Source organism: Drosophila sechellia, chromosome 2L (genome assembly GCF_004382195.2).
Source record: "Drosophila sechellia strain sech25 chromosome 2L, ASM438219v1, whole genome shotgun sequence".
In the NCBI taxonomy this organism is placed as follows: Eukaryota; Metazoa; Arthropoda; class Insecta; order Diptera; family Drosophilidae; genus Drosophila; species Drosophila sechellia.
Genome location: NC_045949.1, coordinates 76,564 through 104,073, shown reverse-complemented (window position 1 = coordinate 104,073; position 27,510 = coordinate 76,564). Strand labels below are relative to the sequence as shown.

Here is a 27,510-nt window from a genome sequence, read left to right as displayed (position 1 = left end):
CGAAGACACTACTTTATTGATGCTAGCCAAATTCTAAGCAATTCATTATGTTACATGCTCTTTTCTCTCATATAACGCATACTGCGCTATCTTTTTGCACCAACCGACACCGACACATCTACACTCCGACTTAAACTCCGGACAACCTTTACGCTTTTGGAAAAAACACTGTACACGAACAGCAAAAGCCTGCAGGACGACCAGACGCTCGAACTGTCCTACAACCGACTTGATGAAAGTAGGCGACGCAAACGCCGCGACCTTAGTGCCCAGCCGACAAAAGTTACAGAAGAAAAATATCACAACGACACAAATTGTTCAAGGGAAGTGTTGGAGCATGCTAGCCCTACCGAGCTTTCCGTTTCTACTGAGACTTCAAAAACTTCACAAGAACGCTTAAACGATGGTGCGCCGGCAAATGGTAGGATGCGTAAATACTCTTCAAAAATACGTCAGCTAAAAAGCGAGAACGCAATGGAATTCGACTACAAAGAAATTCCTGGCGAAGACAGCCAGTTAATGGATGGAAATGAAGACGAGGATGATGTGGCCACGGGTGAGTCGAAGAGACGACCACGCCAGCTGCGACCTATTTCACATACATCACTGAAGTGGCCGGTACAAAACTACCGCGCCATTGACTCACCCCCCCTCCCGCAGGTTTCTCAGCAAACGGGATACAGCTTTGGAAGTTATAATCCATACCTCACACCTCCCAATACCAATCCTGTCCACAATCAACAGCCGTACGGCAACCCTAACTACAATCATCTACCCGGATACCACTCATACGTGCATCAGCAACATCAATTGGCTTCTGCTGGGCCACTCTCTCAGAAAAAGCACAAATTGCCTTATACCGGATACAATCTTTCGTTGCCCCCACCGCCGCTGGAGGATGACTTTCGTCCCATAGCTGGTAGCTACTACGAAGCTGCCGGTGCTGCTCAAACTAGTCCTCGTTCGCCCAACAGCAAACAGCACCATTCTAACGCTGGCGACCTGCTCCCTTATCTGATACAACAGTTGAAGGAGCTAAAAGAACAGCGCAAGCACCTTCAGAGTGATAATTTTGCGTACTTCCGTCTGGACAATCAGCCAATGAGTCCGGTACCCACTCAAGCAGTCACACCCGTACCCACAATTAGCACCACTTACTACTCCCCAGTAGACGCGTCCAAGCTCTCACAACAGGTTACACCAAATGGTCAATACAGCACAATGGGCGGATTCTACAACAACCAAAATCCGGGTAAAGCCTCCTTTAATCCCAACTATCCCGGGAAGTTGGTATCCCAGTATAGTATCGCCTCTAACGGACATGACAGCACGACGGAGAGCAACTACTTTCAGTACAACATTGTTGCTAACCAGAAAATGAAGGGTGTCTTTAGAACAGCTCCTCCAAACCAGATCGGTCATTCTGCAGTTAAAGTTCGGCCCCCAGTCACGCCGCTTCAGGTGACTCAGAATATTAACGTGGTATCTGCCCCAAATTTGACCTACAAAATACCCAATGGTCTGCAGCAAGCCCCATTTGCTCTTCTTCCCGAAGGCATTAGCTACGCCAGCAACAGCACCATTCCAGAATCCTACCAAACTTTCACTAAATCTGTCAGCACATCAGCAACAGTGCTTTCCGATGTGCCTACTACAACGCCTAAGTCAAAACTGACAAACTTTCAGTTTAACATCAACGAGTTCATGGCCAATCTTAAGGAAAGCGATTTGTCCAGTGTCAACCCGGCTGTTAATCCGTTGATAAAATATTTCAAAGAGCTTAGTACTGACAAAAACGGAAATATAAATTTACCCAATCCGCTGGTTAATCGTCGCCCCGTAACTGGGAGTACCAGCACCTTGAACAGCACAGCTACGACCACCCAGGTAGACATCACGCCGAACACACCCGCGTACAAAAAACGCATAAAACCCGATCCGACACTTCCCACGCAGAGCACTCCGACTCCCATAAGGACACTGAAAGGCTACGAACATTTTATTAAGGGCATACAGAATCAACTCAACTCGCGGAACTCTAGCCAAAGCACTGTCTACAACACATCAACCACTTTAATACGAATGCCAACCACCACGACCATCAAGAGTGTCGATTATTATGACGAGGATTACGAAGAGGATGAAGACATATTGCCTCCGTCTCAAATGCCCCCTTATATGCCAGTGTCCGAGACCATGGCCCCTCCCCGCCGACATTTAGCTACAGCAAGGCCCAATACTGAATCGCCAGGAAAAGTTCCAGCCAGTTTCCAGACGGGTTTTCTGGAGGCAACAACAACTCGACGCCCGTTTCCCACCTTCACCCAGGTGAATCAAGCCGGTGCTGAGGCCGACGTGCCCTCATTCATTAGCTTTCCTAGTGACATCTTCCAAGAACTAAAGCAGCGGCTGCCCAAGCTCCCGGAACCAAACGCCCCACAATCCAGTACCAAAGTATTCACAACTCCACGCAGTGTGCGCCCAACCTCCCATCCAAGGCCTATCTCCTCCAGTACAGAACAGCAGTCAACTCGCGTGCGTTATACAACTATCCGACCAGGCATAAGAGGACAACAAAAATGGAAGACGACGTCACCAGTCCAAGAACAAAAGGAAATAAATAATCATACCGAAAACAGTGCCGTTGTCTTAAACTCAAGCAAGCAGAGCAACCCGGGCGGCCTTCCACTAAACTCAATACATGCCGGCTCAAGCCCAGAAAGACACAGGTAGCTATATGAGCCGAGACAAATCTCTGATTGTTGAATTAAATAGTGCCGCTACACAGATACACAAGAATTTAGTGAATACAGAAACCAAGTGTTCTATGTAAATATACCATATATTCAACACCGCTCCGCCAACTCATCGGCAAAACCGATTATACGTATACGATAAGACCCACTACTAAGCAATTCACGTAACGAAATTATCAAGCTGTACAGTTGACTAAACAAATGTTCTGGACTGGGCTCCTTTAACTGTAACCATAATTTTAACGCTAACCCCAGCTAATTTCTTGTGCTAATCGCTTTCAATTATTCATTTCATCTTCCATATTTTTTACTAATTGATTTGTATAATTTTTCTTAAAATCTTATTTAACATATATCTTTCCTATTTACAAAAACCACCTGTCTCTCATTAATGTACCCTATAACGTTTTGTGAATTTTTGCCAATGTATATAATTTTCGCTATTTATTCGACAACTCTACTCTCACAATCCATCAACAACAAAAACAACAACTTGAAGAGTTGAGTCGCCTTCACCGTCATCGCTAGGGACACCGCAACCCGCTAATATATTTGTACAGCCCACGCCAGCAGCCCCGCCGCAACAGTCAGAGCCCAATCGTAACTATTACAATGCATCTACATTTAATCATGGGGGCAGCTACCAGCCACAGCAGCAACACCAACAACAACAGTTACAACCAACACCATTCCAACAAGCGCAACCACAAGAACAACATCAGCAGCAGGCACAAGCCCCAACACATTCATATGACACATCCTATTATTCGGTTTACGACGACGATATCGATTTATATAGGGATCTAGAGTACCATCAGCAACAGTCACAGGAGCAGCAGAAACCACCTACGCCGCAGTATCAGTCGGCAGTTCGCCAACAGCAGGCCCAACCAACCTACCGTCCCTTAGAGCTCCCCGCCACTCCGAAGCCCCCCCCTTACGAAAACCAGCCAGCGTACAATACAGACTACGATGAGGATATTAATGGTCAGGTACAGACAAATTTATATTGGTATTTTTCATATTGTCACTTTTAAATACCGTTTCTTTTCACAAACAATATAGTGTGTATACATATATAAATGCTAAGAATTTTATGTTTACCTGTCATTTTAGATTGAACAGGATAATGCGTACGATCAGCCAACACGTTCTCCTCAAAGGTAAGTAATTCCAATTGAATGCTTTGAGCCCGCGGAATTCCTTAATTTAAAAAGCATTTTAAAAGAGATCGTCCACGAAAAAACTCAATCCCAGAAAAACAGTCAGCCTTGCACGCATGGAAAGTTCCTGCAATAAAAAGTATCCCTTAGACCTCGTCCCGCAAAACTAGTTAGAACCCTACCAAGTGTAAAACTTCATATTCTCACTATACATGCATCAAAATTTCTACACAACCACAAAGCCAATACCTATACACCCAACCACAATACATTTATCTATCAGGGCAGAACATGTGGCCATACAAAAACTGGATACCCGAGCCAGCCACTCGAGCACTGTCACTCTAACAACGACAGCATCCCCACCGGAAGTACTCACATACTACGAAACGCTGACCACACCCTATGCTCCGAAGCGCGGGTCTAGCGACTACGCCTATGGGTCGGCAGAAGACAATGACCAGAGGGATCGTTTACTAACCGAAGTCAAGTCTAGGCCCCATACCGGTAGCGAAGACTTTGACCTAATTGCGAATGTTGTGGGTCATACCGACAAGGACACCGCGACTCCACCAACACGATCGCAAAAAACGAAATCGACACCGCCACATAACGGAAGCCAGAAGCCAGGAAGGAGTTCCAACACCACAACACATGCTGTTACGTTCACGCAGTCCTCAACAATAACAACCACATCCACATTTCCTCCAACGACAACAAAAAAACTTACAAGGTATTTTACCTATTCATTGGAATCGCTTCCTGAAACAACATCTGAACAAAAGTATCTCTGCCAGTCGCCTTTCTACGTAATCGCGGATTAGCCATAAACCGATTTTTATGAAGCTTGTAATATATCATATTTACAAACCACTTGCAGCTTAAAATTTTGGCTATCACACAGTTACACTAAGGGCAATGTTATGCATTTATCTACAGCGTCAGCGAAGTTACATCGGAACTTAAAACATTTTTATATACTCATTTTTTGCGTCGTGACAAGGATCTAAAGCTATGCTGACTGTTTAGACACTTATGTTACTTTATTTTGGTTTTATTCTCCTTCTAATATGATTAAGTACTCACATATATTGCATGACTATTCATAAGATAATGTTTAGGTGATCCGAAATATAGGTACGCATGAGCATGCTTCTATTCGTTAAATGCAGTTGTCTCAGATTATAGCCCAACCGAAAACGATAACCAAAACCCAAAATGTATTAAAAAATCTGAGAACCAAAAGGCTAGGCAAATAGGTGACTCTATACGTATTTAAATAAGTTACTAACACTTATGTGATTACTTATTCCAATACACGTCTCTTCAACAGCTCGAAAGCGCGTGCAAATAAGCCATATAAACAACATATTCCCGACAAGTCAAAAACAACCACAAAAGCTTCCAGTACCTCTCACACGACCGCGACCAGATCCACACCTTTTCCTAATCACCTTACTTATAATTCAAATCCTTTTCTCCAATCAAAACTACAACAAGTTGCTAAGTCGTTGGCAAGAGTTGTGCAAAGCAGTCAGCCTAGGATAAATTTCACCGATTACCCACAAGCTCAAAACCTTTCAAACTCGCCCCAACAGTCCACAAGTTCGGAATCAGTTCCAGACCAAGATTCAGCTCGAATTACTTCCCTAATTCCCCCGCCCACCACCACGCAAAGGCCCCTGGTAAAGGACAACTCCGGTAATAGCAGCCCGGACAACGTTGAAAGTGCCTTTGAAAAGAGTCATACAATTAATCAGACGGTTGATCCGCCGAAGAGTCGCTCCTTTGAAACCACTACATCGTCAAAGTTCCTAGATTTTATTAATGCCGCAGCGTATGGTACAAGCCCGAGTGGCATTCGGCTGAATGAAGTGCCAGATAATCTTGTTAACAGGGATATTCCTTTTCGAGAAAATGACAACTCGTTCGATTCGAGCTCACGGAACACAGAACCACAGTCCAAACGTTTTCAGAAATACGTAGATTCTGATGTACCTCCACAAAGTTTCAAAGTTCCCACAAAGGGTGTAATGAGAGCACCAACGGAAGAAATGGAAAGCACAAGCACAACACGACCAAGTAAACCCCTACAATATAGTCTTCAAAGTGGATCAAAAGGTTTTAGTTTGCATATGGAGCCAATGATCACAAAGACGAAGAGTTTTTCCACCAGCACAACCACAACAAGCCCAACAACATTGGCTGACTTATTTCAGAAGTTCGTCGACATCAAACCTACAACATACGCTCCACCACTTCTCATTTGGCGTAGTGGAAGGCCCATCATTCAAGAAGCACTTTATAGACCAACAGTCGCAACTTTCAGCACATCTACTAGTGTTACCACAACTACATCTCCTCCTACAACTTCTAAAAATGTAGCTGAGTCTAGCAGCACTACCAGAGACATTACAACATCAAAATCTGCTGCGCAGCCTAGCCGAGAACAGGATTTTCTACCAAGAGCGGGTTATTTGCCCCGTTCCAATTACTTTAGGGAAAGTCCGAATCGAGTAACAGCCAACCCTGCTATGCATTTTGTCTCACCGTACAAGAGCCTAGAGAACTTGCTTCATGAAGATCGCCAGCACCACCATCATCAACTACGGACCACAACCAGACCCCGGTACACAAACGCTCCTGCCTTTTCGGAGTTCCTCCAGACTACGGCAAAGTCACGAAAGAATCTTTTTATGATGGCGTCTGTTAGAAACTCTAGTAAAGATGTTTTGGCCACGATGGAGACAGGAAACGCACGCAACTTTAGTGTCAGCGACGCTATACTAAGCACATTCAGTCCTCAGCGTCCTGCTCCAAGTATGCTGCGAACCACTACCACGACTACAACAACTACTACCATGAAACCACCTCCTATAGAAATTACGTCGACTGAAGATTCAACAACCGTTTCCGCCATAATCGCTTCCTCTGCCATCCACATATCACAGTCCCCAAAGCCTGCCCGTGGGCGCTCTCGATACACGGCGGCCACATTAAACAGTCTCGGGGACAGCGGGGACGAGCCCACGACTTATGCACCCAAGCTTAGATTGCTCGGAGGATATGATCCCATTCCGCTGCCTAAAACCAAGCCCCAACGAGTACAAGTGATCGGCAATCAGAGGTCTTTGTTAAGTGGGCCAACAGCTAAGCCACATGAAAAGTACAGGGCATTAGAGGACACATTTCAAGCCAAAGATCTCTCCATTGGCTCCAAAAATGTACTAAGCAAGTCGCTTAAACATAAACCAATCGAAAATGAAGCCAGCGTTTCGGACGAGCCAAGAGCCGAGGCTTTAATAAGCAAGCCTTTGGAGGACAGGCAACTAAATGGCATTAACGAAAAAGAAACTGCAATAGATTACAGCTCCACCGAACACGTGGTGGCAATAACAGAACGTCCAACTGTCAAGTTCCTTTACTCTAACAAATACCGACAGCAAACGGCGGAGCACACACTAGCAGATAGTCTTCAAAACTCCGGCTACATAACATCGCCTAACGGATCGTCACAGAAGTTCAGATCCCCCAACGTCCTTGAGCAACTGAGGCAATTTCTTTCCGGCAGTGACAGCAACAGCAATAGCGATGAGAGTGGGAATTCCCAATTCGTTAATGAGTATTCACTCCCCGAATTAAGGTCCGCTATCGGTGAAATCAAGAAACTTTACTTACCCACCGACCGGCCAGTAACGACCACTTTAAAATCTAGCACGACGACGTTGCATCCTAATACCACGCCTATTGCCACACTATTTCCAATCCGAACCAAGGGACTATCCGTTTTACCGTCTTTTAACATCGTGACCACTAATTCCACTTTAACAGAAAGAACAACGTCAAGCACTCCTGATTTTAGTATCCCTAGAACCCTCAAAACCCCTCCAGTTTCTCTAACTACCGTCCCCACTATTCCCACTGGTACAGCTACACCCTCCTCATTTGCACCGCACACTGCGCGCGCTTCGAGGGTGAATAATGATATTAAGTCGTCGATTGCTGCCGCTGCCCTAGGCCCTAGCACCTCAACCTATCAGCCATCAGTGTCAGCGGGTAAAACCCAAAAGTTCCAAATCGGCTTCGCTACCAACAATAAAAATCACCAACTCCAAAAAACCGGCATCAACCATAATGGCCCCGCAGCCTCAGCCTCCGTGAAGTGCTCCGATAGCACACTAAACGCCAAATGCAACGAAATCTCTTCAAGGTATAGATACCCGTATAAAGCAATCTTGCTTCTAAGTTCAGTCGACCTACTATCTTTTTGCTCTCTTTATTCCTTTATTAGAATCACCGTAATTTCGTTTTGAACACAACAAACCAAGCCCCAACACTGTACTGTTCTTATTGTACTGTTTTCAAGCTTTCTCTAGTCTCTCATACCACCCCCATCCACCCACCTCTAATTACGTATTTATAGTAACTCTTCCATTTGGTTGGTGTTGATTGTTGACATCATCCTGTCAACAATACTCTTTGCTTAAAACCCAACTCCTATTGAACAGTGTTCGATTAATGTACTTATATGTATACATATATTCAAAGTAGTAGTGTTCAATTTTACAGAAAATTACCCGGTGACATTATGCAAAGCACACAAGTTCTTACTACAATTTAACTGCTGGTTAAAATGTTGCAAATACTTTAGTAAATAAATTGTAGAAAGTTGTCATTATGAAAAGCCGTCAACCGATCGCTGGTTACCTTTATATTTCTAGAGGTGGTGGATAGTTAAGTATATCCCCAAAAATGTTTTTTATTCTATCAAATCAATATTCTATCAAACGATCAAATGAGAACTAATAAGTTAAATATTAAAGAGATGCATATTTCTTTGTTTACATTTTTAATTTTTATGCAGAAAGGATATATAGATCATGTATCAGATACGGAATAAATAAATTAATTGAAACATTTTCATATCGATAATCAAGGATAAAAAAATAATTCAAATTTTTCGCACATTTTACCAAGCATAAATTTAGTAAACGCTTGTGAGTTGTTACAAGGAAATAATAATTAGACCCCATAGTAAATCCTCTGGATAGTCTGCGCAATTGTCTTTAAGTATAAATCTCTACTGCTTAGATTAAAAATTTATACAATAAATAAATCAGACTAGGTGTGCAACTTATTGTGAATGATTAGCACAATTCTTCGGTCCTTACGCATAAAAAATACAATTATTTGTATTTCCTCAGTTTGTATTGTCGTTTGAAACGAAACACATTAGTATGCTATACAACTTTTTGGTTCTCACTATAGAAAAAGTTTAATGAATTGGGCTATTATATTATGTTGCTTTTGGCGGTGAAGGTGGTAAAAAGATAAAATTATTAGTTCGTAATGATTACTAACCACCATGTACTACCATTCAAACAGTTAATCTTGCATTCATTAGTATTTCTTGTGTATTTGTGCAGCACAAATTAGTAAATGCCATTTAAATTTAAATTATATTTGAGTAGAGAAGCTTTGACCCTACCAGCTCAAACCTTTTCATAAAGAACTATATCGTATCGAATAAAACTTCATCTAGAAACAACAACAGGAACCGGGGCAGTGCCATGTACAGTAATCAGGATCGAGACTTGATATCCACTCCCAACCGCGGAACTCATCCTCCGTAAGGAATCGTCTAATATTTTGTTGCGCAATAAGATAACGTAAAATTTTTTAAGACGAACGCGGCCAACGCTTAAGCCATCGGGAATAATTGTATCAAAGGCTCAAGAGTTTGTGGATATATACCGTTACCCACCGTCCCGCCCTGACCCAATTTACCCACAGCCTACGCCAGATAAAACGGCAGCCAAATGCCGAAAGGACGTATGCCTTTTGCCTGACTGCTATTGCGGAGGAAAGGATATTCCTGGTAAGTACACGCCCAGATAGGTAGATCACAATTTAGTGCAGAAACGATAGCTCTTATGCTAAATAATAACAATAATGCAAACCAATGTGTAGGCGGATTAAACGCCTCAGAGACCCCGCAATTCGTACTTATGACGTTTGATGATGCCATTAATATTGATCTTTACGAGAAACTCTTTAATAATAAGTCGCGGAAAAATCCCAACGGTTGTTCTTGGCGCGGAACTTTTTACCTATCACATGAGTGGACGGACTACGTCATGGTACAGGATTTGTACTCACAAGGTCATGAAATGGCCTCCCACACCGTTTCGTAAGTTGCGTTAAACAGAGTTGCCATTTTCGAGGGTCTCATTCTCCTAAAGCGCCTTTTTATCACAGTCCACATCGGTATCTTGTTCTTTGCTAAAATGGTTGCTCGTTCTATATCCTTCTGCTATGATGTTCTTACTTTTTTCACCCACATTTCATCTACATTGTTAGGCGAGCTACCTGCTGAAAGCATTCCTCAGATCGTTCTCTTGACCTTTGACGATTCCGTTAATGACCTAAACAAGCAGTTGTACACGGATCTTTTTGAGAAAGGTCGCGTCAATCCAAACGGCTGTCCCATCACAGCCACTTTTTACGTTTCCCACGAGTGGACTGACTACAGTCAAGTGCAGAATCTTTACGCCGATGGACATGAAATGGCTTCGCATACAGTTTCGTAAGTAGATGGAACTAGTTTTTGACCCAGACAATGAAATACACAACAAAGTCAACAAGTAGAGGTATCGGCGAATCACGGTACTTACATATGTAGTCAATCACCTCTCATATCGAATCTAACAAAGAATAAACCCAAATCGCTTTGTTTACAAAATATAACACTTATTTATATACCCGTCATTTGGAAGGTGTGTAACATGTGGAAGGGAGCGTTTACCACTATCTCGTCTGTCTCTCTAACAGTCCGTATGAACGTCGAATCTTAATAAATATAAAAGGCGCACCGGGTATCTGATAGTCGAGTAAATCGACTATAGCGTTCTCACTTGTTAACAATAGAAATAACTGTAAAGGCATTGATCTACAGTCACAGCTTTGGCGAGCAGTTCTCCCAGAAGAAGTGGACTCGTGAAATTGCCGGACAGCGTGAGATCCTTGCTGCGTACGGCGGTGTCAAGATGTCGGATGTTCGAGGCATGCGTGCTCCTTTCCTGTCGGTGGGCGGAAACAAAATGTACAAAATGCTGTACGACTCAAACTTCACTTACGACTCTTCCATGCCTGTCTACGAGAACCGACCACCCTCCTGGCCCTACACGCTCGACTACAAGATATTCCACGACTGCATGATTCCGCCTTGCCCGACCCGTTCTTATCCTGGGGTTTGGCAGGTACCCATGGTCATGTGGCAGGACCTTAACGGAGGCCGCTGTTCTATGGGCGATGCCTGTTCCAACCCCAGTGATGCAGATGGAGTGACAAAAATGATTATGAAGAACTTTGAACGTCATTACACTACAAACAGGTAAACTACCTCCACTGAAACTATTAATTTAGGTTTAAATTTGAAACAATGCCCTATGGCTTATTAAATTTGTTCATCTATATATTTTAGAGCACCATTTGGCTTGTTTTACCACGCTGCATGGTTTACCCAGCCCCATCACAAAGAGGGCTTTATTAAATTTCTCGATGCCATCAATGCAATGCAAGATGTGTGGATTATAACCAACTGGCAAGCACTACAATGGGTGCGAGACCCTACACCGATATCACGCATCAACTCATTCCAACCATTTCAGTGCGATTATTCGGTAGGTGTAGGCAGTTGATTAAGAGTCTAGTTTAGGAAACCAATTAAAACCAAAAACCAATTGAATACCAACTAGGATCGGCCCAAACGCTGCAACAACCCAAAAGTGTGTAATTTGTGGCACAAGTCCGGCGTCCGGTACATGAAAACGTGTCAGCCATGCCCCGACATTTACCCCTGGACTGGAAAATCTGGAATCCGATCTTCCCGAATCGATAATGAAGTTGAAGAGCCCGCGGCGTAAGACTGGAAATCGATAGTCTCGCGTTGACCATTTGCGGATGGACCATCAATAGGCAATAGGGAGACCTGACAATCCAAGATACTGAAATATAAAAGCGCTAAACATTTGAGCTCAAAATACGGAGTTCACTCGTTAAAATGTTTTCTAACAATTTCATAATTTTAGCAAATTCTTTAAAAGGAGCCTAGTTAAATTTTTGCAGCATGTTAATACAAATTATTTATTCCCTTTTGCACACTCCATACCATTCTGTATATTCCTATAGATATTTACAATACATTGATTATTCTCCAAGTTGCACACGCAATCGCTGCACGACCCTTGTAAACGTAAATCAATTAGGCATAGAACCGTATTCTAATAAGTACTAATAAAAGGCGTAATTGGTGCACCGAGTCTTTGAAAATAATAAAATTACAAGTATGATTTGGATGCATCAAGTCCACAAACCAAGAGCGCATTTAGGTATTAGGCTAATTTAATTTTTTGTTTACATGTGATAAAGAGATACAGCTGAATTTATGTATTATTAGATTGGCACAAGCCTTCCCTTTCACCACTTAAACTGCGTACTTTTAATTAAAATATTGTCAAAGCCAAATTGGTATTGGGTTTGGGTGCATTAAAATTAACCAGTGCGGTTTCAAGTTTAAGTTATTTTATTAGCGTGAGATAAAAATATCGAACGCTAAATTTGTTTAATCGTAATGAATTATTTTTGAAATTAAAAGCGTTTAAAAGTTCAACAATAACTTTATATCCTTAGTCCTAACTAATGGATACGCAAAGGCAGTCGATTGAAGAAAATACAAAACGCGAAAAAGGGTAGATAAGTTGATTTCCAGAATTGAAACGGTCTCTGCAAATTAAATTATTGTATTTAGTTAAATGAAACGACATACACGCCTGTCGATAACCATTCAATAATATGCGAAAGTATTAAGAAGATTTCACATCCAACAATTAAACATGGTGATTAAAGAGTGCAAGCGAGATAACTATTAGGGCACACAAAAAATAGAAAACTAAACTTAATGGGCAGGCGCGAAAAATAAAAAAATTAGAAATGAGAGTGAATTGAATATTCTGTGCTAGATTTTGTAACAATATAAATGTAACAATAAAATGTAATATTAAAATTTTAATTATTTTTCCAAGAATTGGACTATTTCTAAATACAGCAAAAGAATTCTGATTCTGATTACAGCGATATGAAATATTGGCTGCAGGTGTTACAATTACCGTCCTTGCATTAACAACGATATTGAAACCTATATAATTATGGAGGTGATGAACCCTAGCGTGCAAGCTTTCAAACTATATAAGGGTATAAAAGGGCGAAAAGGCTCACGGCTGAAAACACATCAAACTCCAAACTTGCTCTCGATATGTCATATTATTGGATAGCTCTGGTCCTATTTACCGCGCAAGCCTTTTCAATTGAAGGGGATACATCTGCTAGTTATCAAGAGAAGTGTGTTAGCCGACGGCTTATCAACCATTATCAATTAAACAACGAAATTTTTGGTGTGGGAATGTGCGATGGTAATAATGAAAACGAGTTCCGTCAAAAACGCCGTATTGTTCCTACATTTCATGGCAATCCAAGGCCACGAGGTGAACTTTTGGCCAGTAAGTTTCACGTAAATTCCTATAACTTCAAGCAGACTAACTCATTGGTTGGGTTGGTTAACAAAATTGCCCAAGAGTACCTCAATAAATGCCCACCGGTCATATATTACGATAGCTTTGTGGAAAAATCTGACGGATTAATTCTAGAGAATTTGTTCAAGGTAAGCTCGCAAGAAGCCTTTAGTGCACTAATACATAAGAACATTGCATTAAAAATGACAAATTAAGGTTATATAACGAGTTCACTAAATTGCTTATCTATATAGGTATTTATATGTAATCTGTACACCTTATGGACCTGAACTAGGCGATAGCCATATCAGGCATTATCGTACCCGTATAAGCTAAAGACATTCGTATTTAAATAGGTTTTCGCAGATATATTAAAGTTATGTACCATAAAATAATACATACCATAAAAGTTACATCACTTAACAAACAATCGCTGGGTCTTTGTTTTTGGAATGTGCATGCTTAATCTTCTGGAATTTCGACGCTCATACGGACGGACGGACAAACGGAGATGGCTATATCGACTTGGCTATTGATCCTTATCAAGAATATATATACTTTGTATAGTCGGAAACGCTTCCTTGCACCTGTAACATTTATTTTAACGGGCAACGGGTATGATTAAAATATTATTTACTTTTCAGACAATTCCCATTACTTTCTACCACGGGGAAATCAATGCAGACTACGAAGCAAAAAATAAACGTTTCACGAGCCATATAGATAGCAATTGCAAGAGCTACATTCTTTTCCTTTCGGACCCATTAATGACGCGAAAGATTTTAGGCCCGCAAACTGAAAGTCGTGTAGTTCTTGTCTCAAGGTCCACCCAATGGAGGCTTCGGGATTTTTTGTCTTCGGAGCTATCCTCAAACATAGTAAATTTACTAGTTATTGGCGAATCGCTCATGGCTGACCCGATGCGCGTGAGTATTAATTAATAGGGATACGTTTTTGTAATAAATAACGCGCTTCACACAGGAGCGCCCATACGTACTCTACACCCACAAGCTCTATGCAGATGGACTTGGCTCAAACACTCCGGTAGTGCTAACCAGTTGGATAAAGGGAGCTTTGTCACGACCACATATAAATCTTTTTCCATCGAAATTTCAATTTGGTTTTGCGGGACACAGATTTCAAATTTCAGCCGCAAATCAGCCGCCGTTTATTTTTCGGATACGCACTTTAGATTCCTCAGGAATGGGCCAGTTGCGATGGGACGGAGTTGAATTTCGTCTGCTGACATTGATATCAAAGCGGTTAAACTTTTCGATAGATATCACTGAGACCCCAACACGGTCAAATACGCGAGGGGTTGTAGACGCCATCCAGGAACAGATTATAGAGAGAACAGTAGACATTGGTATGTCCGGTATATACATAACACAGGAACGGCTGATGGACTCAGCCATGTCGGTGGGACACTCACCCGATTGTGCAGCTTTCATAACACTTGCCTCGAAGGCCCTGCCAAAATACAGAGCCATCATGGGACCGTTCCAATGGCCAGTCTGGGTCGCTCTGATTTGCGTTTATCTCGGGGGAATATTTCCGATAGTTTTTACCGACCGTTTGACACTTAGCCATTTAATGGGTAATTGGGGTGAGGTAGAAAACATGTTCTGGTATGTATTCGGCATGTTCACAAACGCTTTCTCCTTTACCGGAAAATACTCGTGGAGCAACACGCGGAAAAATTCCACACGTCTCCTAATTGGAGCATATTGGCTCTTTACAATTATCATTACATCTTGCTACACAGGTTCCATCATAGCATTCGTAACGTTGCCAGCGTTTCCGGACACCGTTGACTCTGTGTTGGATCTGCTGGGTTTGTTCTTTCGCGTTGGAACCCTGAGTAAGAAAAGGTTAGTCTAGCTACATTTGTATATAATATTTGGACTTCTTACTTAAAGACAATGGTGGCTGGGAGACCTGGTTCCAGAACTCGACCCATATACCGACGTCTAGATTGTACAAGAAAATGGAGTTTGTCGGGTCCATAGATGAGGGTATTGGCAACGTTACCCAGAGCTTCTTTTGGAACTATGCCTTTCTTGGCTCAAAGGCTCAGCTTGAATACCTGGTGCAGTCAAATTTTTCAGATGAGTAAGATCGATCCTTTATTATTAATCTTCCCTTCTATCCACCATAAACGATATCCTCTTTCAGAAATATCTCCCGCCGATCGGCACTTCATTTGAGTGAAGAGTGTTTTGCTCTTTTCCAAATAGGCTTTCTGTTTCCCCGAGAGTCAGTGTATAAAATCAAAATCGACTCGATGATATTACTTGCCCAGCAAAGCGGTCTTATTGCAAAAATCAATAACGAGGTAAGCTGGGCCATGCAGCGATCGTCTTCAGGACGCCTGCTTCAGGCAAGTTCTTCAAATTCCTTACGTGAAATAATTCAGGAAGAGCGCCAATTGACTACAGCGGACACAGAAGGAATGTTCCTGCTCATGGCACTGGGCTACTTTTTAGGGGCCACAGCCCTGGTATCCGAGATCGTCGGTGGCATTACCAACAAGTGCCGCCAAATAATTAAGCGCTCCCGCAAGTCGGCCGCCTCCTCTTGGTCGTCGGGGTCAAGTGGGTCAATGCATCGCACTAATGCCGAGCAACTTTCCCATGATAAGCGAAAGGCCAATAGACGCCAGGCCGCTGATGTTGCTCAAAAAATGAGTTTTGGAATGCGCGAGTTAAATCTTACCCGCGCAACGCTTCGGGAAATATACGGAAGCTACGGGGCACCTGGAATAGATCATGGTCAGCTGGACATCGTCCACGCAGAGTTTCCAAGCAGTTCTGCAAACTTAAATAGTATTGAAGACGAAGAATCTCAGGAAGCTATTGAATCTCTGCAGCGTTTAGACGAATTTATGGACCAGATGGATAACGATGGCAATCCTTCCTCACACACATTCCGTATTGACAATTAATCGCACATATTTTTAAACGCAAATACAAATTAATTACTTTGGTGCACTTGAAATTAAATGTATTAAAATAAAAAGTTTGATGGAACAACAAATTTAAAGTTTTTTGGTATTTTGTAATGGAAAGTATGCGGCACTAAAAATGGTTTTTCTTTAACATGGATTTAACATGGTCACACTTTCCTACAAATCACAACATTGCGTTATAAATAAAGCACATCTAGTTTTGTGTTGAAAAAGTGGTTCACAATTTATAAAGCAGGTCATAGTAAAACACCACTCGTTCCAAAAAATTCCGCGCATTTTCAAGCGACAGCAAAGGAATTGATGCGGTGAATAATTACAAAAATTATTATTATAATTATATGAAACTTGGCGACCATAGCAAAAAGATTGTTATAAAAACAAATCTCATTTTATAGCGGAGTTTCACTCCCAAAGCGATGTTATCCACCCATTCCAGTCAGTCATGAAAAATATACGTTCTAAAAAATATATGATTTTTTCTATAGAGATACACGGGCACACTAGAACCACCGATCGCGACTTTGTGTGTGTTAAAAATGACGCTCATATCGTTTTGGGCTGATAATATTGTTCACGTTTTATAAAACAGATACACGGTTAAGCTCTGACCGGTCGTATTATTATCTGTGTGTTCTTGGTTGATACGTTTGTCACGTTTTTAAAGCAACGACGTGAAGAACAGTGCGTGCGTTTCTTCACGTACAAATACATACAAACATATGCATTGAGGTGAGTAAATAAAATAATTCAAGAAATTACTCGGCCACCGCCCTAACTGTACAAACGGAAATACATAAAGGTAAATGGCTCAACGGTATTACTGATTAGGCAATATATTTATGTATGAAACTACTTTAATAAAGTGTCCACAAGTATGTTCTTTGCATAAAGGCGTAGTCGGTGAGTCAGCCACGCCAACAGTAAGCAGTCGTCATTTTGCTGTCTGTCTAACACGCAATTTGTGTGTGTATATGTGAATAAACAGATACCGGTATGCAATTGCAAAGCTGTTCAACTGTAAAGATCGGAATGTACTCAAAATTAGGTCATCACCTTGTTATGGAGATACATTTGGGAAACAGTTGACTTACTTGGTATTGGTTATCAGCCAAAAAGCAAATGGTGATACGGTTTGGCGCCTCAGCTTACTCACGGATACATACCTATGTACATAAATGTATGTATACGGTACACAGTCTTAGATAAAATATTAGTACCGATCAGATAGCGTTTGCCTAAAACGCTTTTACATGTGTAAAGTTGTTTTTTGTCTATGTTTGAGAACCCCTTTATTATCTAATTCATTAATTATTATTAATTATATATTTATGAATTTTTAGCTTTAATAGTAACTAAATTGCTTAAACAAACTTCTTTGTTAAAAAAAAGATTTACAAATACAAATATTTGGTGTGCGACACAGCATTACTAGTTCATTAAAGGGAGGTAAATGTGGACATACATACACACATACACATTGCGGAGAGTACAGATAGGTATTTGCATCCCATTTTTCCTAATGTATTGCCTACATGCAGCTCTCTGAAGTTCTATGAAAATAGGCACAACTAGTTTGGCAAGTCTTAGAAGCCAAGATCTGTCCACTGGCTTTAAGAATGTAGAAAACTTATTGTTAAACAAATTTGGATTAAATCACACCAGAATAAAAATATATATTATATAAAATAAATAAATAGTATTACCTACATTTAAATTCTCGGGCTAAGATTGAAAAAATTTCCAAGTACCTTTTTTTATTTTTTACTTATTGAAAATGTGATTAATTTTTATTTATTATTTTCAGTTTAGAATAAATACGGCCACAATTAATATACATATTTATTCATCGAAACCAACCCACCACAAGAGCATAACCAATCATGTTAAAGTTTATCAGAGGAAAAGGGCAGCAGCCCAGTGCCGACAGACAACGCCTACAGAAGGACCTTTTTGCTTATCGTAAGGTACAAAAGACAATTTTCTCTTTCCATTCTAAATTTTTTTTTTTTGAATATTTATAGTCGATTAGTATATTTTGTGGGTGTCATTTATTTTATGGAAGTTAGGAGAAGGCTTATAATTTATTAAGAATAAATAAATACATATCTCGTTTTCAATCTAGTGTTATGTTTTTTTCCTATGTGCATACTTTTGGGCATTTACATTTAGGTAAATTTTGTCCACCGCAACTACAAGTACGCCGCATCAACACAGTATTTTTTAGACTCGCGCCACAAAGCACCGCATCAAGAAATGATACGGTGCTTTTTTGCTCGTTATTTTGTGCTCTCCTTCTATGCTGTGCCAAATATGGGCAGGTACGCACAGACATTGCGGTTGTAAAACACCGCAACCGCATATTATATTATGCGGTGTGAGTAACTCTGCTTTCTTAGCCAAGTATACTTGTAGTCCTCAAATTAGGCACCGGTGCCGATTTCAGTTGTAAAATATGTATATTTGGAAATTACATACTTGTAATGTTGTCCATTTCTTTTCAATATTTTCGAATATAACATACCATATATGTTTCCCAATTACCATAATAATGTAATAAATATATATAAAATGTTAGTATAAACGTGTCATTAAACAAATAAAAGTAGGTCAGAGGTAAGAAAGAGGGTGGATCTGATAAGATTGCCTTTATGTGTTTAATGGGTTGGGTAAATGGTTTGGTTTCACAAATTACCCTTATTTCAGGCACAAAAAAAGTATGTCATTGTTTAAGTACATAGATAGACTGCGAAAAAATGATAAGATTTTAAAGTCATAAGAAACTGCGTTATAAATCTAATTTTTTAACGAAAAGTGATTGAATTTATAAAAAATACAATTTATACAATTGGCGAAGATGTACCAAACATTTTTTAGATCAGGAAACCGCAGTAGATGTATATTTCTTCGAAAATGTAAATATAGTATTAAATATTTTATATTATATATATAAGAGACATACATTAGAGCAGCATTTACAGCTTTAGGTGCTTTATGAATTTAATTTAATTAATTAGTTGTTATCCAATGGGCACCATGTAATAGAGGTTTTTATTCCCGTTAATTGTAAAGTATAATCCTATATTAGATTCGGTAAAAAGAGTGTAAATGGTTTAAGAAAGCGTTCCCGACTCTATAAAGTGGCAAACAATCTCACGATTTCTCAGATCTTGGGAACTGATAGAACTACAATGTTTTGAGTTCTTCCTTTTACAATTAAATATATCATATATTTTCTTCTTTTAGACGGCACAGCATGGCTTTCCTCATAAGCCTTCGGCTCTTGCGTATGATCCAGTTTTAAAACTTATGGCAATAGGGACGCAAACAGGGGCTTTAAAAGTTTTCGGTCAACCCGGAGTTGAATTGTACGGACAGCATACCTTGATGAACAATTCAGCATCGGAGCTTAATGTACAGTTACTTGAATGGGTGTATGGAACTGGTCGCATACTTTCGTTGACGGCAGCGAATCAATTAATTTTATGGGAGCCAGTTGGAACAGCGCTGCTGCCAATCAAAACGCTACCATTTGACGGAAAACTTAAAAAAGTTTCATCGCTGTGCTGTTCTCTTAGTAAGGATCTGCTATGGATTGGAACTGAAGGTGGAAACATCTATCAACTGGATTTACACACATTTACCATTAAGGAGCCTGTAATTTACCATGACGTTGTGCTAGAGCAGGTGCCACCAGCCTACAAGCTAAATCCTGGTGCAATTGAGTCAATCCGCCAACTTGCAAAGTCCCCTAGCAAACTTCTGGTTGCATACAATCGCGGCCTTTGCGTATTGTGGGATTTTGAAAGCGCCTCTGTCGAGCGAGCATACATAGCCCCCGGACATGGACAGAGCGTTGGTCTTACAGTAAACTTCGAAGGATCTGAATTTAGCTGGTATCATGCTGATGGTTCGTACGCCACTTGGAACATAGATAACCCAGAACCGCCAACGAATGTTAATTATGTGCCTTATGGACCTGATCCATGCAAGAGCATAAATCGACTGTACAAAGGCAAGCGAAGGTTAATATAAACTAAACTAAAAGTTTTTTAGGTGTGTACTAATTTTTCGTTCTTTTAGATCCAACGATGTAATTGTTTTTTCCGGCGGCATGCCAAGGTCAGCATATGGTGATCACAATTGTGTGTCCGTTCACGTCAGCGATGGACACAAAGTGTGTCTTGACTTTACGTCTAAAGTGATTGACTTCTTCGTAACCTTTAACAATAATAGTGATGTCGCTGAAGTTCTTGTTGTACTACTTGAAGAGGAACTCTGCGCTTACGATCTTACTGACCCTAATATTTCTGCTATCAAAGCGCCATATCTTCATTCTGTCCATGCATCAGCTGTTACTTGCAATTACCTTGCTTCTGAAGTCGTACAGCCGGTATATGAAAGTATTTTACGAGCTGGGGATGAACAAGACATTGATTATAGCAATATTAGCTGGCCTATCACTGGCGGTACTCTCCCGGATAACTTAGAAGAATCTGTAGAAGAAGACGCGACTAAGCTTTACGAGATTTTGTTAACTGGTCACGAAGATGGTTCTGTTAAATTTTGGGACTGCACTGGAGTGTTGCTTAAACCAATTTATAATTTTAAAACTAGCAGCATTTTTGGAAGTGAGTCAGATTTCCGAGATGACGCAGCTGCAGATATGAGTGCGGAACAAGTCGATGAAGGAGAACCGCCATTTCGAAAATCAGGACTTTTTGATCCTTATTCAGATGATCCTCGTTTAGCAGTAAAGAAAATAGCATTCTGCCCAAAAACCGGTCAACTTATTGTTGGTGGCACAGCGGGCCAAATTGTTATAGCCGACTTTATAGACTTACCTGAAAAAGTATCTTTGAAATACAGCTCAATGAATTTGGTCAGCGATCGTGATGGATTTGTGTGGAAGGGTCATGATCAGTTAAATGTGCGATCGAACTTATTAGACGGAGAAGCGATTCCTACAACGGAACGTGCTGTAAATATATCGGGAGTGCTGCAAGTTTTGCCGCCAGCCAGCATTACATGCATGGCACTCGAAGCAAGTTGGGGACTACTATCTGGTGGCACTGCGCACGGCTTAGTTCTCTTTGACTTTAAAAACTTTGTTCCAGTATTTCATCGCTGCACATTAAACCCAAATGATCTCACTGGAGCAGGAGAGCAGCTGTCTCGTCGAAAGTCTTTTAAGAAATCATTGAGGGAGTCATTTAGAAAGCTTCGCAAGGGTCGATCGACCAGGACCAACCACAGCAATCAGGTACCAACACCGGTTAGTAAGATAATATATACTCAACTATTCCTTTATATTAAATTTACAACTCAACAGCTGGAAGCACGACCCGTCGAGAGGCAAATAGAGGCGCGCTGTGCAGATGACGGGCTGGGATCCATGGTGCGATGTTTACTATTTGCCAAAACTTATGTTACTAATGGTAATCAACATGTTATATTGCTATTTGTTTTGGAGTAACGATAAAAAACGGTCACGAAAACATTCTAAACATACAGATTCTAAAAACATTGACGCAGCGCAAGTTTGTTGGCCCATGTTGTCACGCTCACAAACTGCCCAAATCTGCCAAGCCCACACTTTTAATAAATTTTTTGATTTTTGTATTAGTCTTGTAAATTTGTTTATCAATTTTCCCAAAAACTTTTTGACACGCCTACAAACCGCCCACACTTTTTAAATTATTTCTATCGATATCCCAGAAAAATAATAAAAATGTCCTCTAGCTGAGTAATAGTAATGATAGTCGGGAACTTGACTATAGCATTCTCTCTTGTTTTGGTACTAGTGGGAAAACAATTATTAAATTAATTAAATCATAGTTTTTTTGTTTTCGCGATTTCTATCGATTTGGCAAATTTTGTTTTAAAATTTCACCTAGCCTCCTACTAGTTCTGTAATGAGTAACTCGACTGTGGCGTCTATTTTTTGTTGGCTTGTATACATCTAATTTGTTGTATAATTTTTACATTTTCAGTCAACATAACGTCGCCAACCTTATGGTCAGCAACAAATGCCAGTACCGTCTCGGTTTTCCTTTTGCATTTGCCACCAGCGCAGACCGCTGCAACTGCCGTCCCGTCAGCAAGTGGAAATGCACCACCACAGATGCCTCGCCGAATTTCTGCGCAGCTTGCTAAAGAAATCCAATTAAAACATCGTGCTCCTGTGGTGGGTATTTCTATTTTTGATCAGGCGGGTAGCCCTGTCGATCAGCTGAACGCCGGTGAAAACGGTAGTCCACCGCATCGTGTCCTTATTGCTTCCGAGGAACAGTTTAAAGTATTTTCACTTCCGCAACTAAAGCCGATTAACAAATATAAGCTTACCGCTAACGAAGGTGCTCGGATTCGGCGCATCCATTTTGGTTCGTTTAGTTGTCGCATATCCTCAGACATACTGCAGAGTATGCATGGTTGTAGCCCAACTAAGTCCACGCGTTCATATGGAGATGGAGAGTCGGCTCCTAATATCAGTGGAAGCTTGGCTGTAAGTCGTGGAGATGTATATAACGAAACAGCATTGATATGCTTAACGAATATGGGCGATATCATGGTTTTATCAGTACCTGAATTAAAAAGACAGCTAAATGCCGCAGCAGTGCGACGGGAAGATATTAAGTAAGTCATTGTCATTGTCATACTGCTATTATTTTTATTTTTTGCACCTAATACTGTATTTTAATATTTCAGTGGAGTTTCGTCACTTTGCTTTACAAACTCAGGAGAAGCACTGTATATGATGTCTTCTTCTGAACTGCAGCGTATTGCTTTAGCCACGTCCACAGTCGTGCAACCCACTGGCATTGTTCAAGTAGAACCATTAGAAAACGAAGAATCTGTGTTGGAAGAAAATGATGCAGAGAATAATAAGGAAACATACGCATGTGATGAAGTTGTGAATACACTTGAAGTTAAAGATCCACCAGGCATTTCAACATGCACAAGGCCTGCAGAGGAAAACGTTGATAGAAATAGTGTTCAGCAATTTAGTGGAGTCTACATTTCAAATTCACCTAATCAAGCTAACGAGACTATCAGCAGCTCTATTGGCGATATTACCGTTGATTCGGTGCGCGACCATTTAAATATGACGACAACCACGTTATGTTCTATTAATACAGAGGAAACCATTGGTGAGTAATCATTTATTCACTAACATTATTCGAGCTATTTCGATTTGTTATTGTGTACGTATCTACATTTAAATGTTTTCATTCCGTTATTTTTTACTTTCGGCAATTTAGTTCTAAATAAAAATTTAAATTTTAAAATTAGATTTTAGGTATACCCCCAAAACAACTCTAAATGCTGATACTTTAATTATATCCAAATTATATATACCACATTATATCTGTACCTAACATTTTTTTTCGGTCATCCCCATGAAAATGTAGGTCGCTTATCTGTACTTAGCACGCAAACCAATAAAGCCACAACTACCGTAAACATGAGCGAAATTCCAAATATTAATATCTCTAATTTAGAGGACTTGGAATCGAAAAGGTGAGCTTCTACAAAAAACATTGACATAAACTTTAACGTACTAATATTTTTTTACTTAACAGAAATACGACGGAAACGAGTACTAGTTCTGTTGTAATTAAATCTATAATTACAAACATATCTCACGAAAAAACGAACGGAGACAGCAAAGTAGGAACGCCAAAAACAGCGCCAGAAGAAAGCCAATTTTAACATTGACAGAAGCCGTAACATACTAATTATTTTTTTACTAAACAGAAATACGACGGAAACGAGTACTAGTCCTGTTGTAATTAAATCTATAATTACGAAAATATATCACGAAAAATCTAACGGAGGCAGCAAAATAGAAACGCCAAAATAAGCGCCCGAAAAAAGCAAATTTTAATGAATTAAATTAAACGCGATTTACACACGAACAGAAATGACAGAATAATAATATAAGAAATTTATTTCTAATTTGGCTGAAGCGATGTTGTTGTTCCGAAACCATATAATTATTTATAATTTTACGCGACTGTTATATTATGGTAATGTTTTCATGTATTTTCTCGCAGTGACTTCATACCCGTTACCCGTAGAATGAAACGAAATATTATATTTGTAGAAAGGTGCAAGAGATAACACTGCCACCGAAACCGTTAAAAGGGCCCGCCCGCATTTTATAAATTTTATATTTAAATATGCTTTATTTTGGATTAATAATTCAAATTATATAGGAAAAATTTGGTTGTAAGGGTTAGCAATAGCGCTGGTGTCTTTCATTTCCATTCGTTCGTATAAACGTTCAAACATTATAAAAATTGTCGTGCCCACATTTTTTAAATTTCTTTTATTTTCGGTAAAAATATTGTGATACAAAATAATGCCCTTACAAAATTAGGACAATAACAATTTGCTTTATTATGATGAACGAATTAGGAGTACAAAAAATTGCCTGATGCAAGGATGGGGAGAAGAAAGACTTTCAAGTTCAAAAGAATTTCTTTGATCAAATCCTCAATAAGCAAACTACATAAAACTGGAAGTACGCATTCCCCTACACTTAAGTTTTCCAAAGCGTTTTTTGAAATAATTGTAAAATATTTAATAACATGAAAATAGAAAGTTTTTAGCACGAAATTACATGTATGTAATTGTTTTGTTACATTTTGTGAGTATCATCATTGTAATTTTTTCATTCTATACAGGTGCAATTAAAAATATATGATTTTTATGAGTTTTAGAGGGAAGCAAATATGCCAATATGAGAAGTAGGTCAATGAGCCTTCACGTATTTAAGTACATAATGTAATTTAATTTTAGAAAGCTTACGGCTTTATCTTCAATTGTAGCGCGTTTAAGAATTCCTGAAGATTTGTAGTAACTTTTTTGTTCTTAGCTTTTTTTGCATTTTACCCCCTGTGGAAAGTTTTAAAACATCGTCGAATTTTCATATATTTATACCCATTACTCGTATAGTAAAGGGGTATACTAGATTCGTTGATAAGTATGTTACAGGCAGAAGGAAGCGTTTCCGACCATATAAAGTACATCATTAAGTATTTACCATAGGATTAATAAAAAAAAATTTATTTTATTAAACAAACTGGTTTTACAATATTTTATGGAAGAACACCGATCTATTTAGTTGTAGGTGAAACTCAACTCCTAATTCTGACTTATTTTAAGATCACACCTCGATTTTGAGCTTTAGAGCTATATATGAGTGGTTTTCTAGAATGATCTTCGGTCTTCGTGACCATATGGTAAATGGTACATGGACCAGAGAACTGCAGCCCGCCACTAACACTCTACGTCCACCCGATAAACACTCGGTACTCTAGGCACCCCTGTGTTTTTTGACACCCTACTTACGGCAACACAAAATACTCGAGTGTTTTACCAACGTGGTGTTATTGTTACGAGTAAAAAACCACCCGAGGCCTGCTGCGCAATAACCGTTTGGGTGAGTGGACGCACAGTCAACGATCGGCCGCACGTCATTTTTTGTACGCGGGCAGTTCTCTGGTCATTTTTTGAACGCCTAAAATTTGTATGGGTGGAAGCGTGACGGGTATAAGAAATGAAGGGTAAAAGGGAATACCCAAGAAAATGTTCGTGCTCATGTCTTTGCTCTTTGATGGACTCAATGTGTGCCACCCGTTTTGAATTATTGCCTTGTAATTTTTCACACGTCGCTAGCTGAATACTCTAATGAAAAATATTCTTACATAAAGTCATTTTTGAAATGAATTTTGTGACATTATGTACATAGATTCGGCTATTAGCATTATTACTATTACTATTATTTTTACTATAATCTATATTTAAATTATTAATAATAATAATTATTATTATTATTATTAATTAATTAATTTTATTATTTATTATTAATAATTAAATTATATATATATATATTAATAATATATAATATAATAATATATAATATAATATATATAATTATAATAATATATAATAATAAGATGAAGGGCATATTATACAACGTATTTGACAAAGTCTAGAGCCACGCCGAAAGAATAGTGTGTAAACGTATGAAGTGTATGGGAGTTACGCATCTTGTCTTTGACTCGACTATCTACGAGACCACCCGTGTATTTTTGGAAACACCCATGTGTTTAACGGTAATGTGACAAAGTGTGATCGGCACCCGCGACGCAGAGCACCGTATTGATTCGGGTGCGCGCACAACGGGGTGTCTTGTCTGCATGTTCAGATTTATACTGTGTGTTTGTAAGTACCCGCGATGTGCGTGGCGGGTAGCACCCGCACACAAAATTGTAGGGTGTGAGTCGAGTGGCAAAAAATGCCACCCTTGCAGTTCTCTGACATGGACATGGTACATTTCCATTCATAGTTGATTCGGACTTTTTTATGGCATATGTTATGTCTTACTCACAGTGTGCTGTGCTGGTTATATGAATGGTTATGGTGTGAGACATGACATAGGATTATATATGTCACTCCCCCATTCGTTGAATTTGCCCAGTCCTCCGGCGGAAAGCCTAGGGTAGTATAATATGTTTTCTTTTACTCTAATGTGGTTGGGTTTGCTTTTCTGATATATTCTTTTTTGGTTTCACATATTTGACAATCAAGTTCTTAGGAATATTTTTGAACTTAAATATTAAGTACAATAGTATGCTTATGATAGTAATTGTAAATGTGGCTAATTATCATCAATATGCTGTAATAATTTATGCGGGATTTAATTATTTCTTTTGAACAAAAGTTCTAGTTTTGTTACATTATTGCTTAAATATACGCTTTGGGAAAAAGCTAGCATTGTATTTGACAGTATAAATTCATCTACTTGAATAGAGCAATTGAGAATTTTAATGACAGTATTTCCTTCTATGAATATATTTCTTTGTTTATACAATTTTAATTTAGGACAGTTTTTGGCAGATTCCACGTCAATAGAATTACTAAATTTCTATCGATTTGCAAAATAAACTGCCCTAATCACAAACAAAATTGTCACGCCACATTTTTAAAATTTTTTGGATATTTGTTCAAAGTTTATCGCGTTATTGAATTGTTATCAAATGCCTCTG

General features: G+C 39.6%; 3 protein-coding genes across 22 annotated transcripts in view; all 3 read left to right on the top strand.

Annotated features, from left to right (window-relative positions):
• Positions 1-12,989, top strand: part of LOC6617191 (mucin-5AC) — a 28,902-nt gene extending 15,913 nt beyond the window's left edge. The window contains exons 5-15 of one of the 15 annotated variants that reach the window (XM_032721942.1): positions 183-2,729; positions 3,556-3,748; positions 3,873-3,919; positions 4,203-4,652; positions 5,253-8,129; positions 9,462-9,548; positions 9,604-9,797; positions 9,890-10,109; positions 10,875-11,312; positions 11,403-11,601; positions 11,677-12,989. In XM_032721942.1, coding sequence (XP_032577833.1) covers positions 183-2,729; positions 3,556-3,748; positions 3,873-3,919; positions 4,203-4,652; positions 5,253-8,129; positions 9,462-9,548; positions 9,604-9,797; positions 9,890-10,109; positions 10,875-11,312; positions 11,403-11,601; positions 11,677-11,844 — 7,420 coding nt within the window. In that variant the 3' untranslated portion in view covers positions 11,845-12,989. Of the gene's footprint in view, positions 1-182; positions 2,730-3,255; positions 3,749-3,872; positions 3,920-4,202; positions 4,653-5,252; positions 8,130-9,461; positions 9,549-9,603; positions 9,798-9,889; positions 10,110-10,279; positions 10,506-10,874; positions 11,313-11,402; positions 11,602-11,676 lie in introns of those variants that run through there. The other 14 variants (XM_032721945.1, XM_032721939.1, XM_032721966.1 and 11 more) reach the window with 14 other exon arrangements.
• Positions 12,990-13,066: 77 nt separating this feature from the next.
• On the top strand, positions 13,067-16,524 carry LOC6617190 (ionotropic receptor 21a). Of its 5 annotated transcripts, none has more exons than XM_032722007.1 (5): positions 13,080-13,637; positions 14,133-14,414; positions 14,470-15,349; positions 15,408-15,600; positions 15,664-16,524. In XM_032722007.1, the coding sequence occupies exons 1-5, from the start codon at positions 13,233-13,235 to the stop codon at positions 16,430-16,432; spliced, it is 2,529 nt and encodes an 842-aa protein (XP_032577898.1). In that variant the 5' UTR covers positions 13,080-13,232; the 3' UTR covers positions 16,433-16,524. The 5 variants fall into 5 exon arrangements, with proteins under 5 accessions (XP_032577910.1, XP_032577898.1, XP_032577916.1 ...); XM_032722010.1 differs by having other exon boundaries at positions 13,396-13,476; XM_032722015.1 differs by lacking the exon at positions 13,080-13,637 and adding an exon at positions 13,768-14,077.
• Positions 16,525-16,950: 426 nt separating this feature from the next.
• On the top strand, positions 16,951-25,541 carry LOC6617194 (lethal(2) giant larvae protein). 2 transcript variants are annotated; one of them, XM_002041481.2, is made up of 9 exons: positions 16,951-17,185; positions 18,266-18,420; positions 19,700-20,478; positions 20,537-21,728; positions 21,786-21,891; positions 22,447-23,089; positions 23,162-23,604; positions 23,866-23,974; positions 24,037-25,541. In XM_002041481.2, the coding sequence occupies exons 2-9, from the start codon at positions 18,337-18,339 to the stop codon at positions 24,164-24,166; spliced, it is 3,486 nt and encodes a 1,161-aa protein (XP_002041517.1). In that variant the 5' UTR covers positions 16,951-17,185; positions 18,266-18,336; the 3' UTR covers positions 24,167-25,541. The 2 variants fall into 2 exon arrangements, with proteins under 2 accessions (XP_002041517.1, XP_032572827.1); XM_032716936.1 differs by having other exon boundaries at positions 18,261-18,420.
• Positions 25,542-27,510: the final 1,969 nt, after the last annotated feature.

Coding starts and splice junctions, on each gene's coding strand:
- LOC6617190 (XM_032722007.1), top strand. CDS start 13,233: ATGTCATATTATTGGATAGCTCTGGTCCTATTTACCGCGCAAGCCTTT. Junction 13,638..14,132: donor TTCTAGAGAATTTGTTCAAG/GTAAGCTCGCAA, acceptor TTTACTTTTCAG/ACAATTCCCATTACTTTCTA. Junction 15,601..15,663: donor CAGTCAAATTTTTCAGATGA/GTAAGATCGATC, acceptor ATCCTCTTTCAG/AAATATCTCCCGCCGATCGG.
- LOC6617194 (XM_002041481.2), top strand. CDS start 18,337: ATGTTAAAGTTTATCAGAGGAAAAGGGCAGCAGCCCAGTGCCGACAGA. Junction 20,479..20,536: donor CTGTACAAAGGCAAGCGAAG/GTTAATATAAAC, acceptor TCGTTCTTTTAG/ATCCAACGATGTAATTGTTT. Junction 23,975..24,036: donor GAGGACTTGGAATCGAAAAG/GTGAGCTTCTAC, acceptor TTTACTTAACAG/AAATACGACGGAAACGAGTA.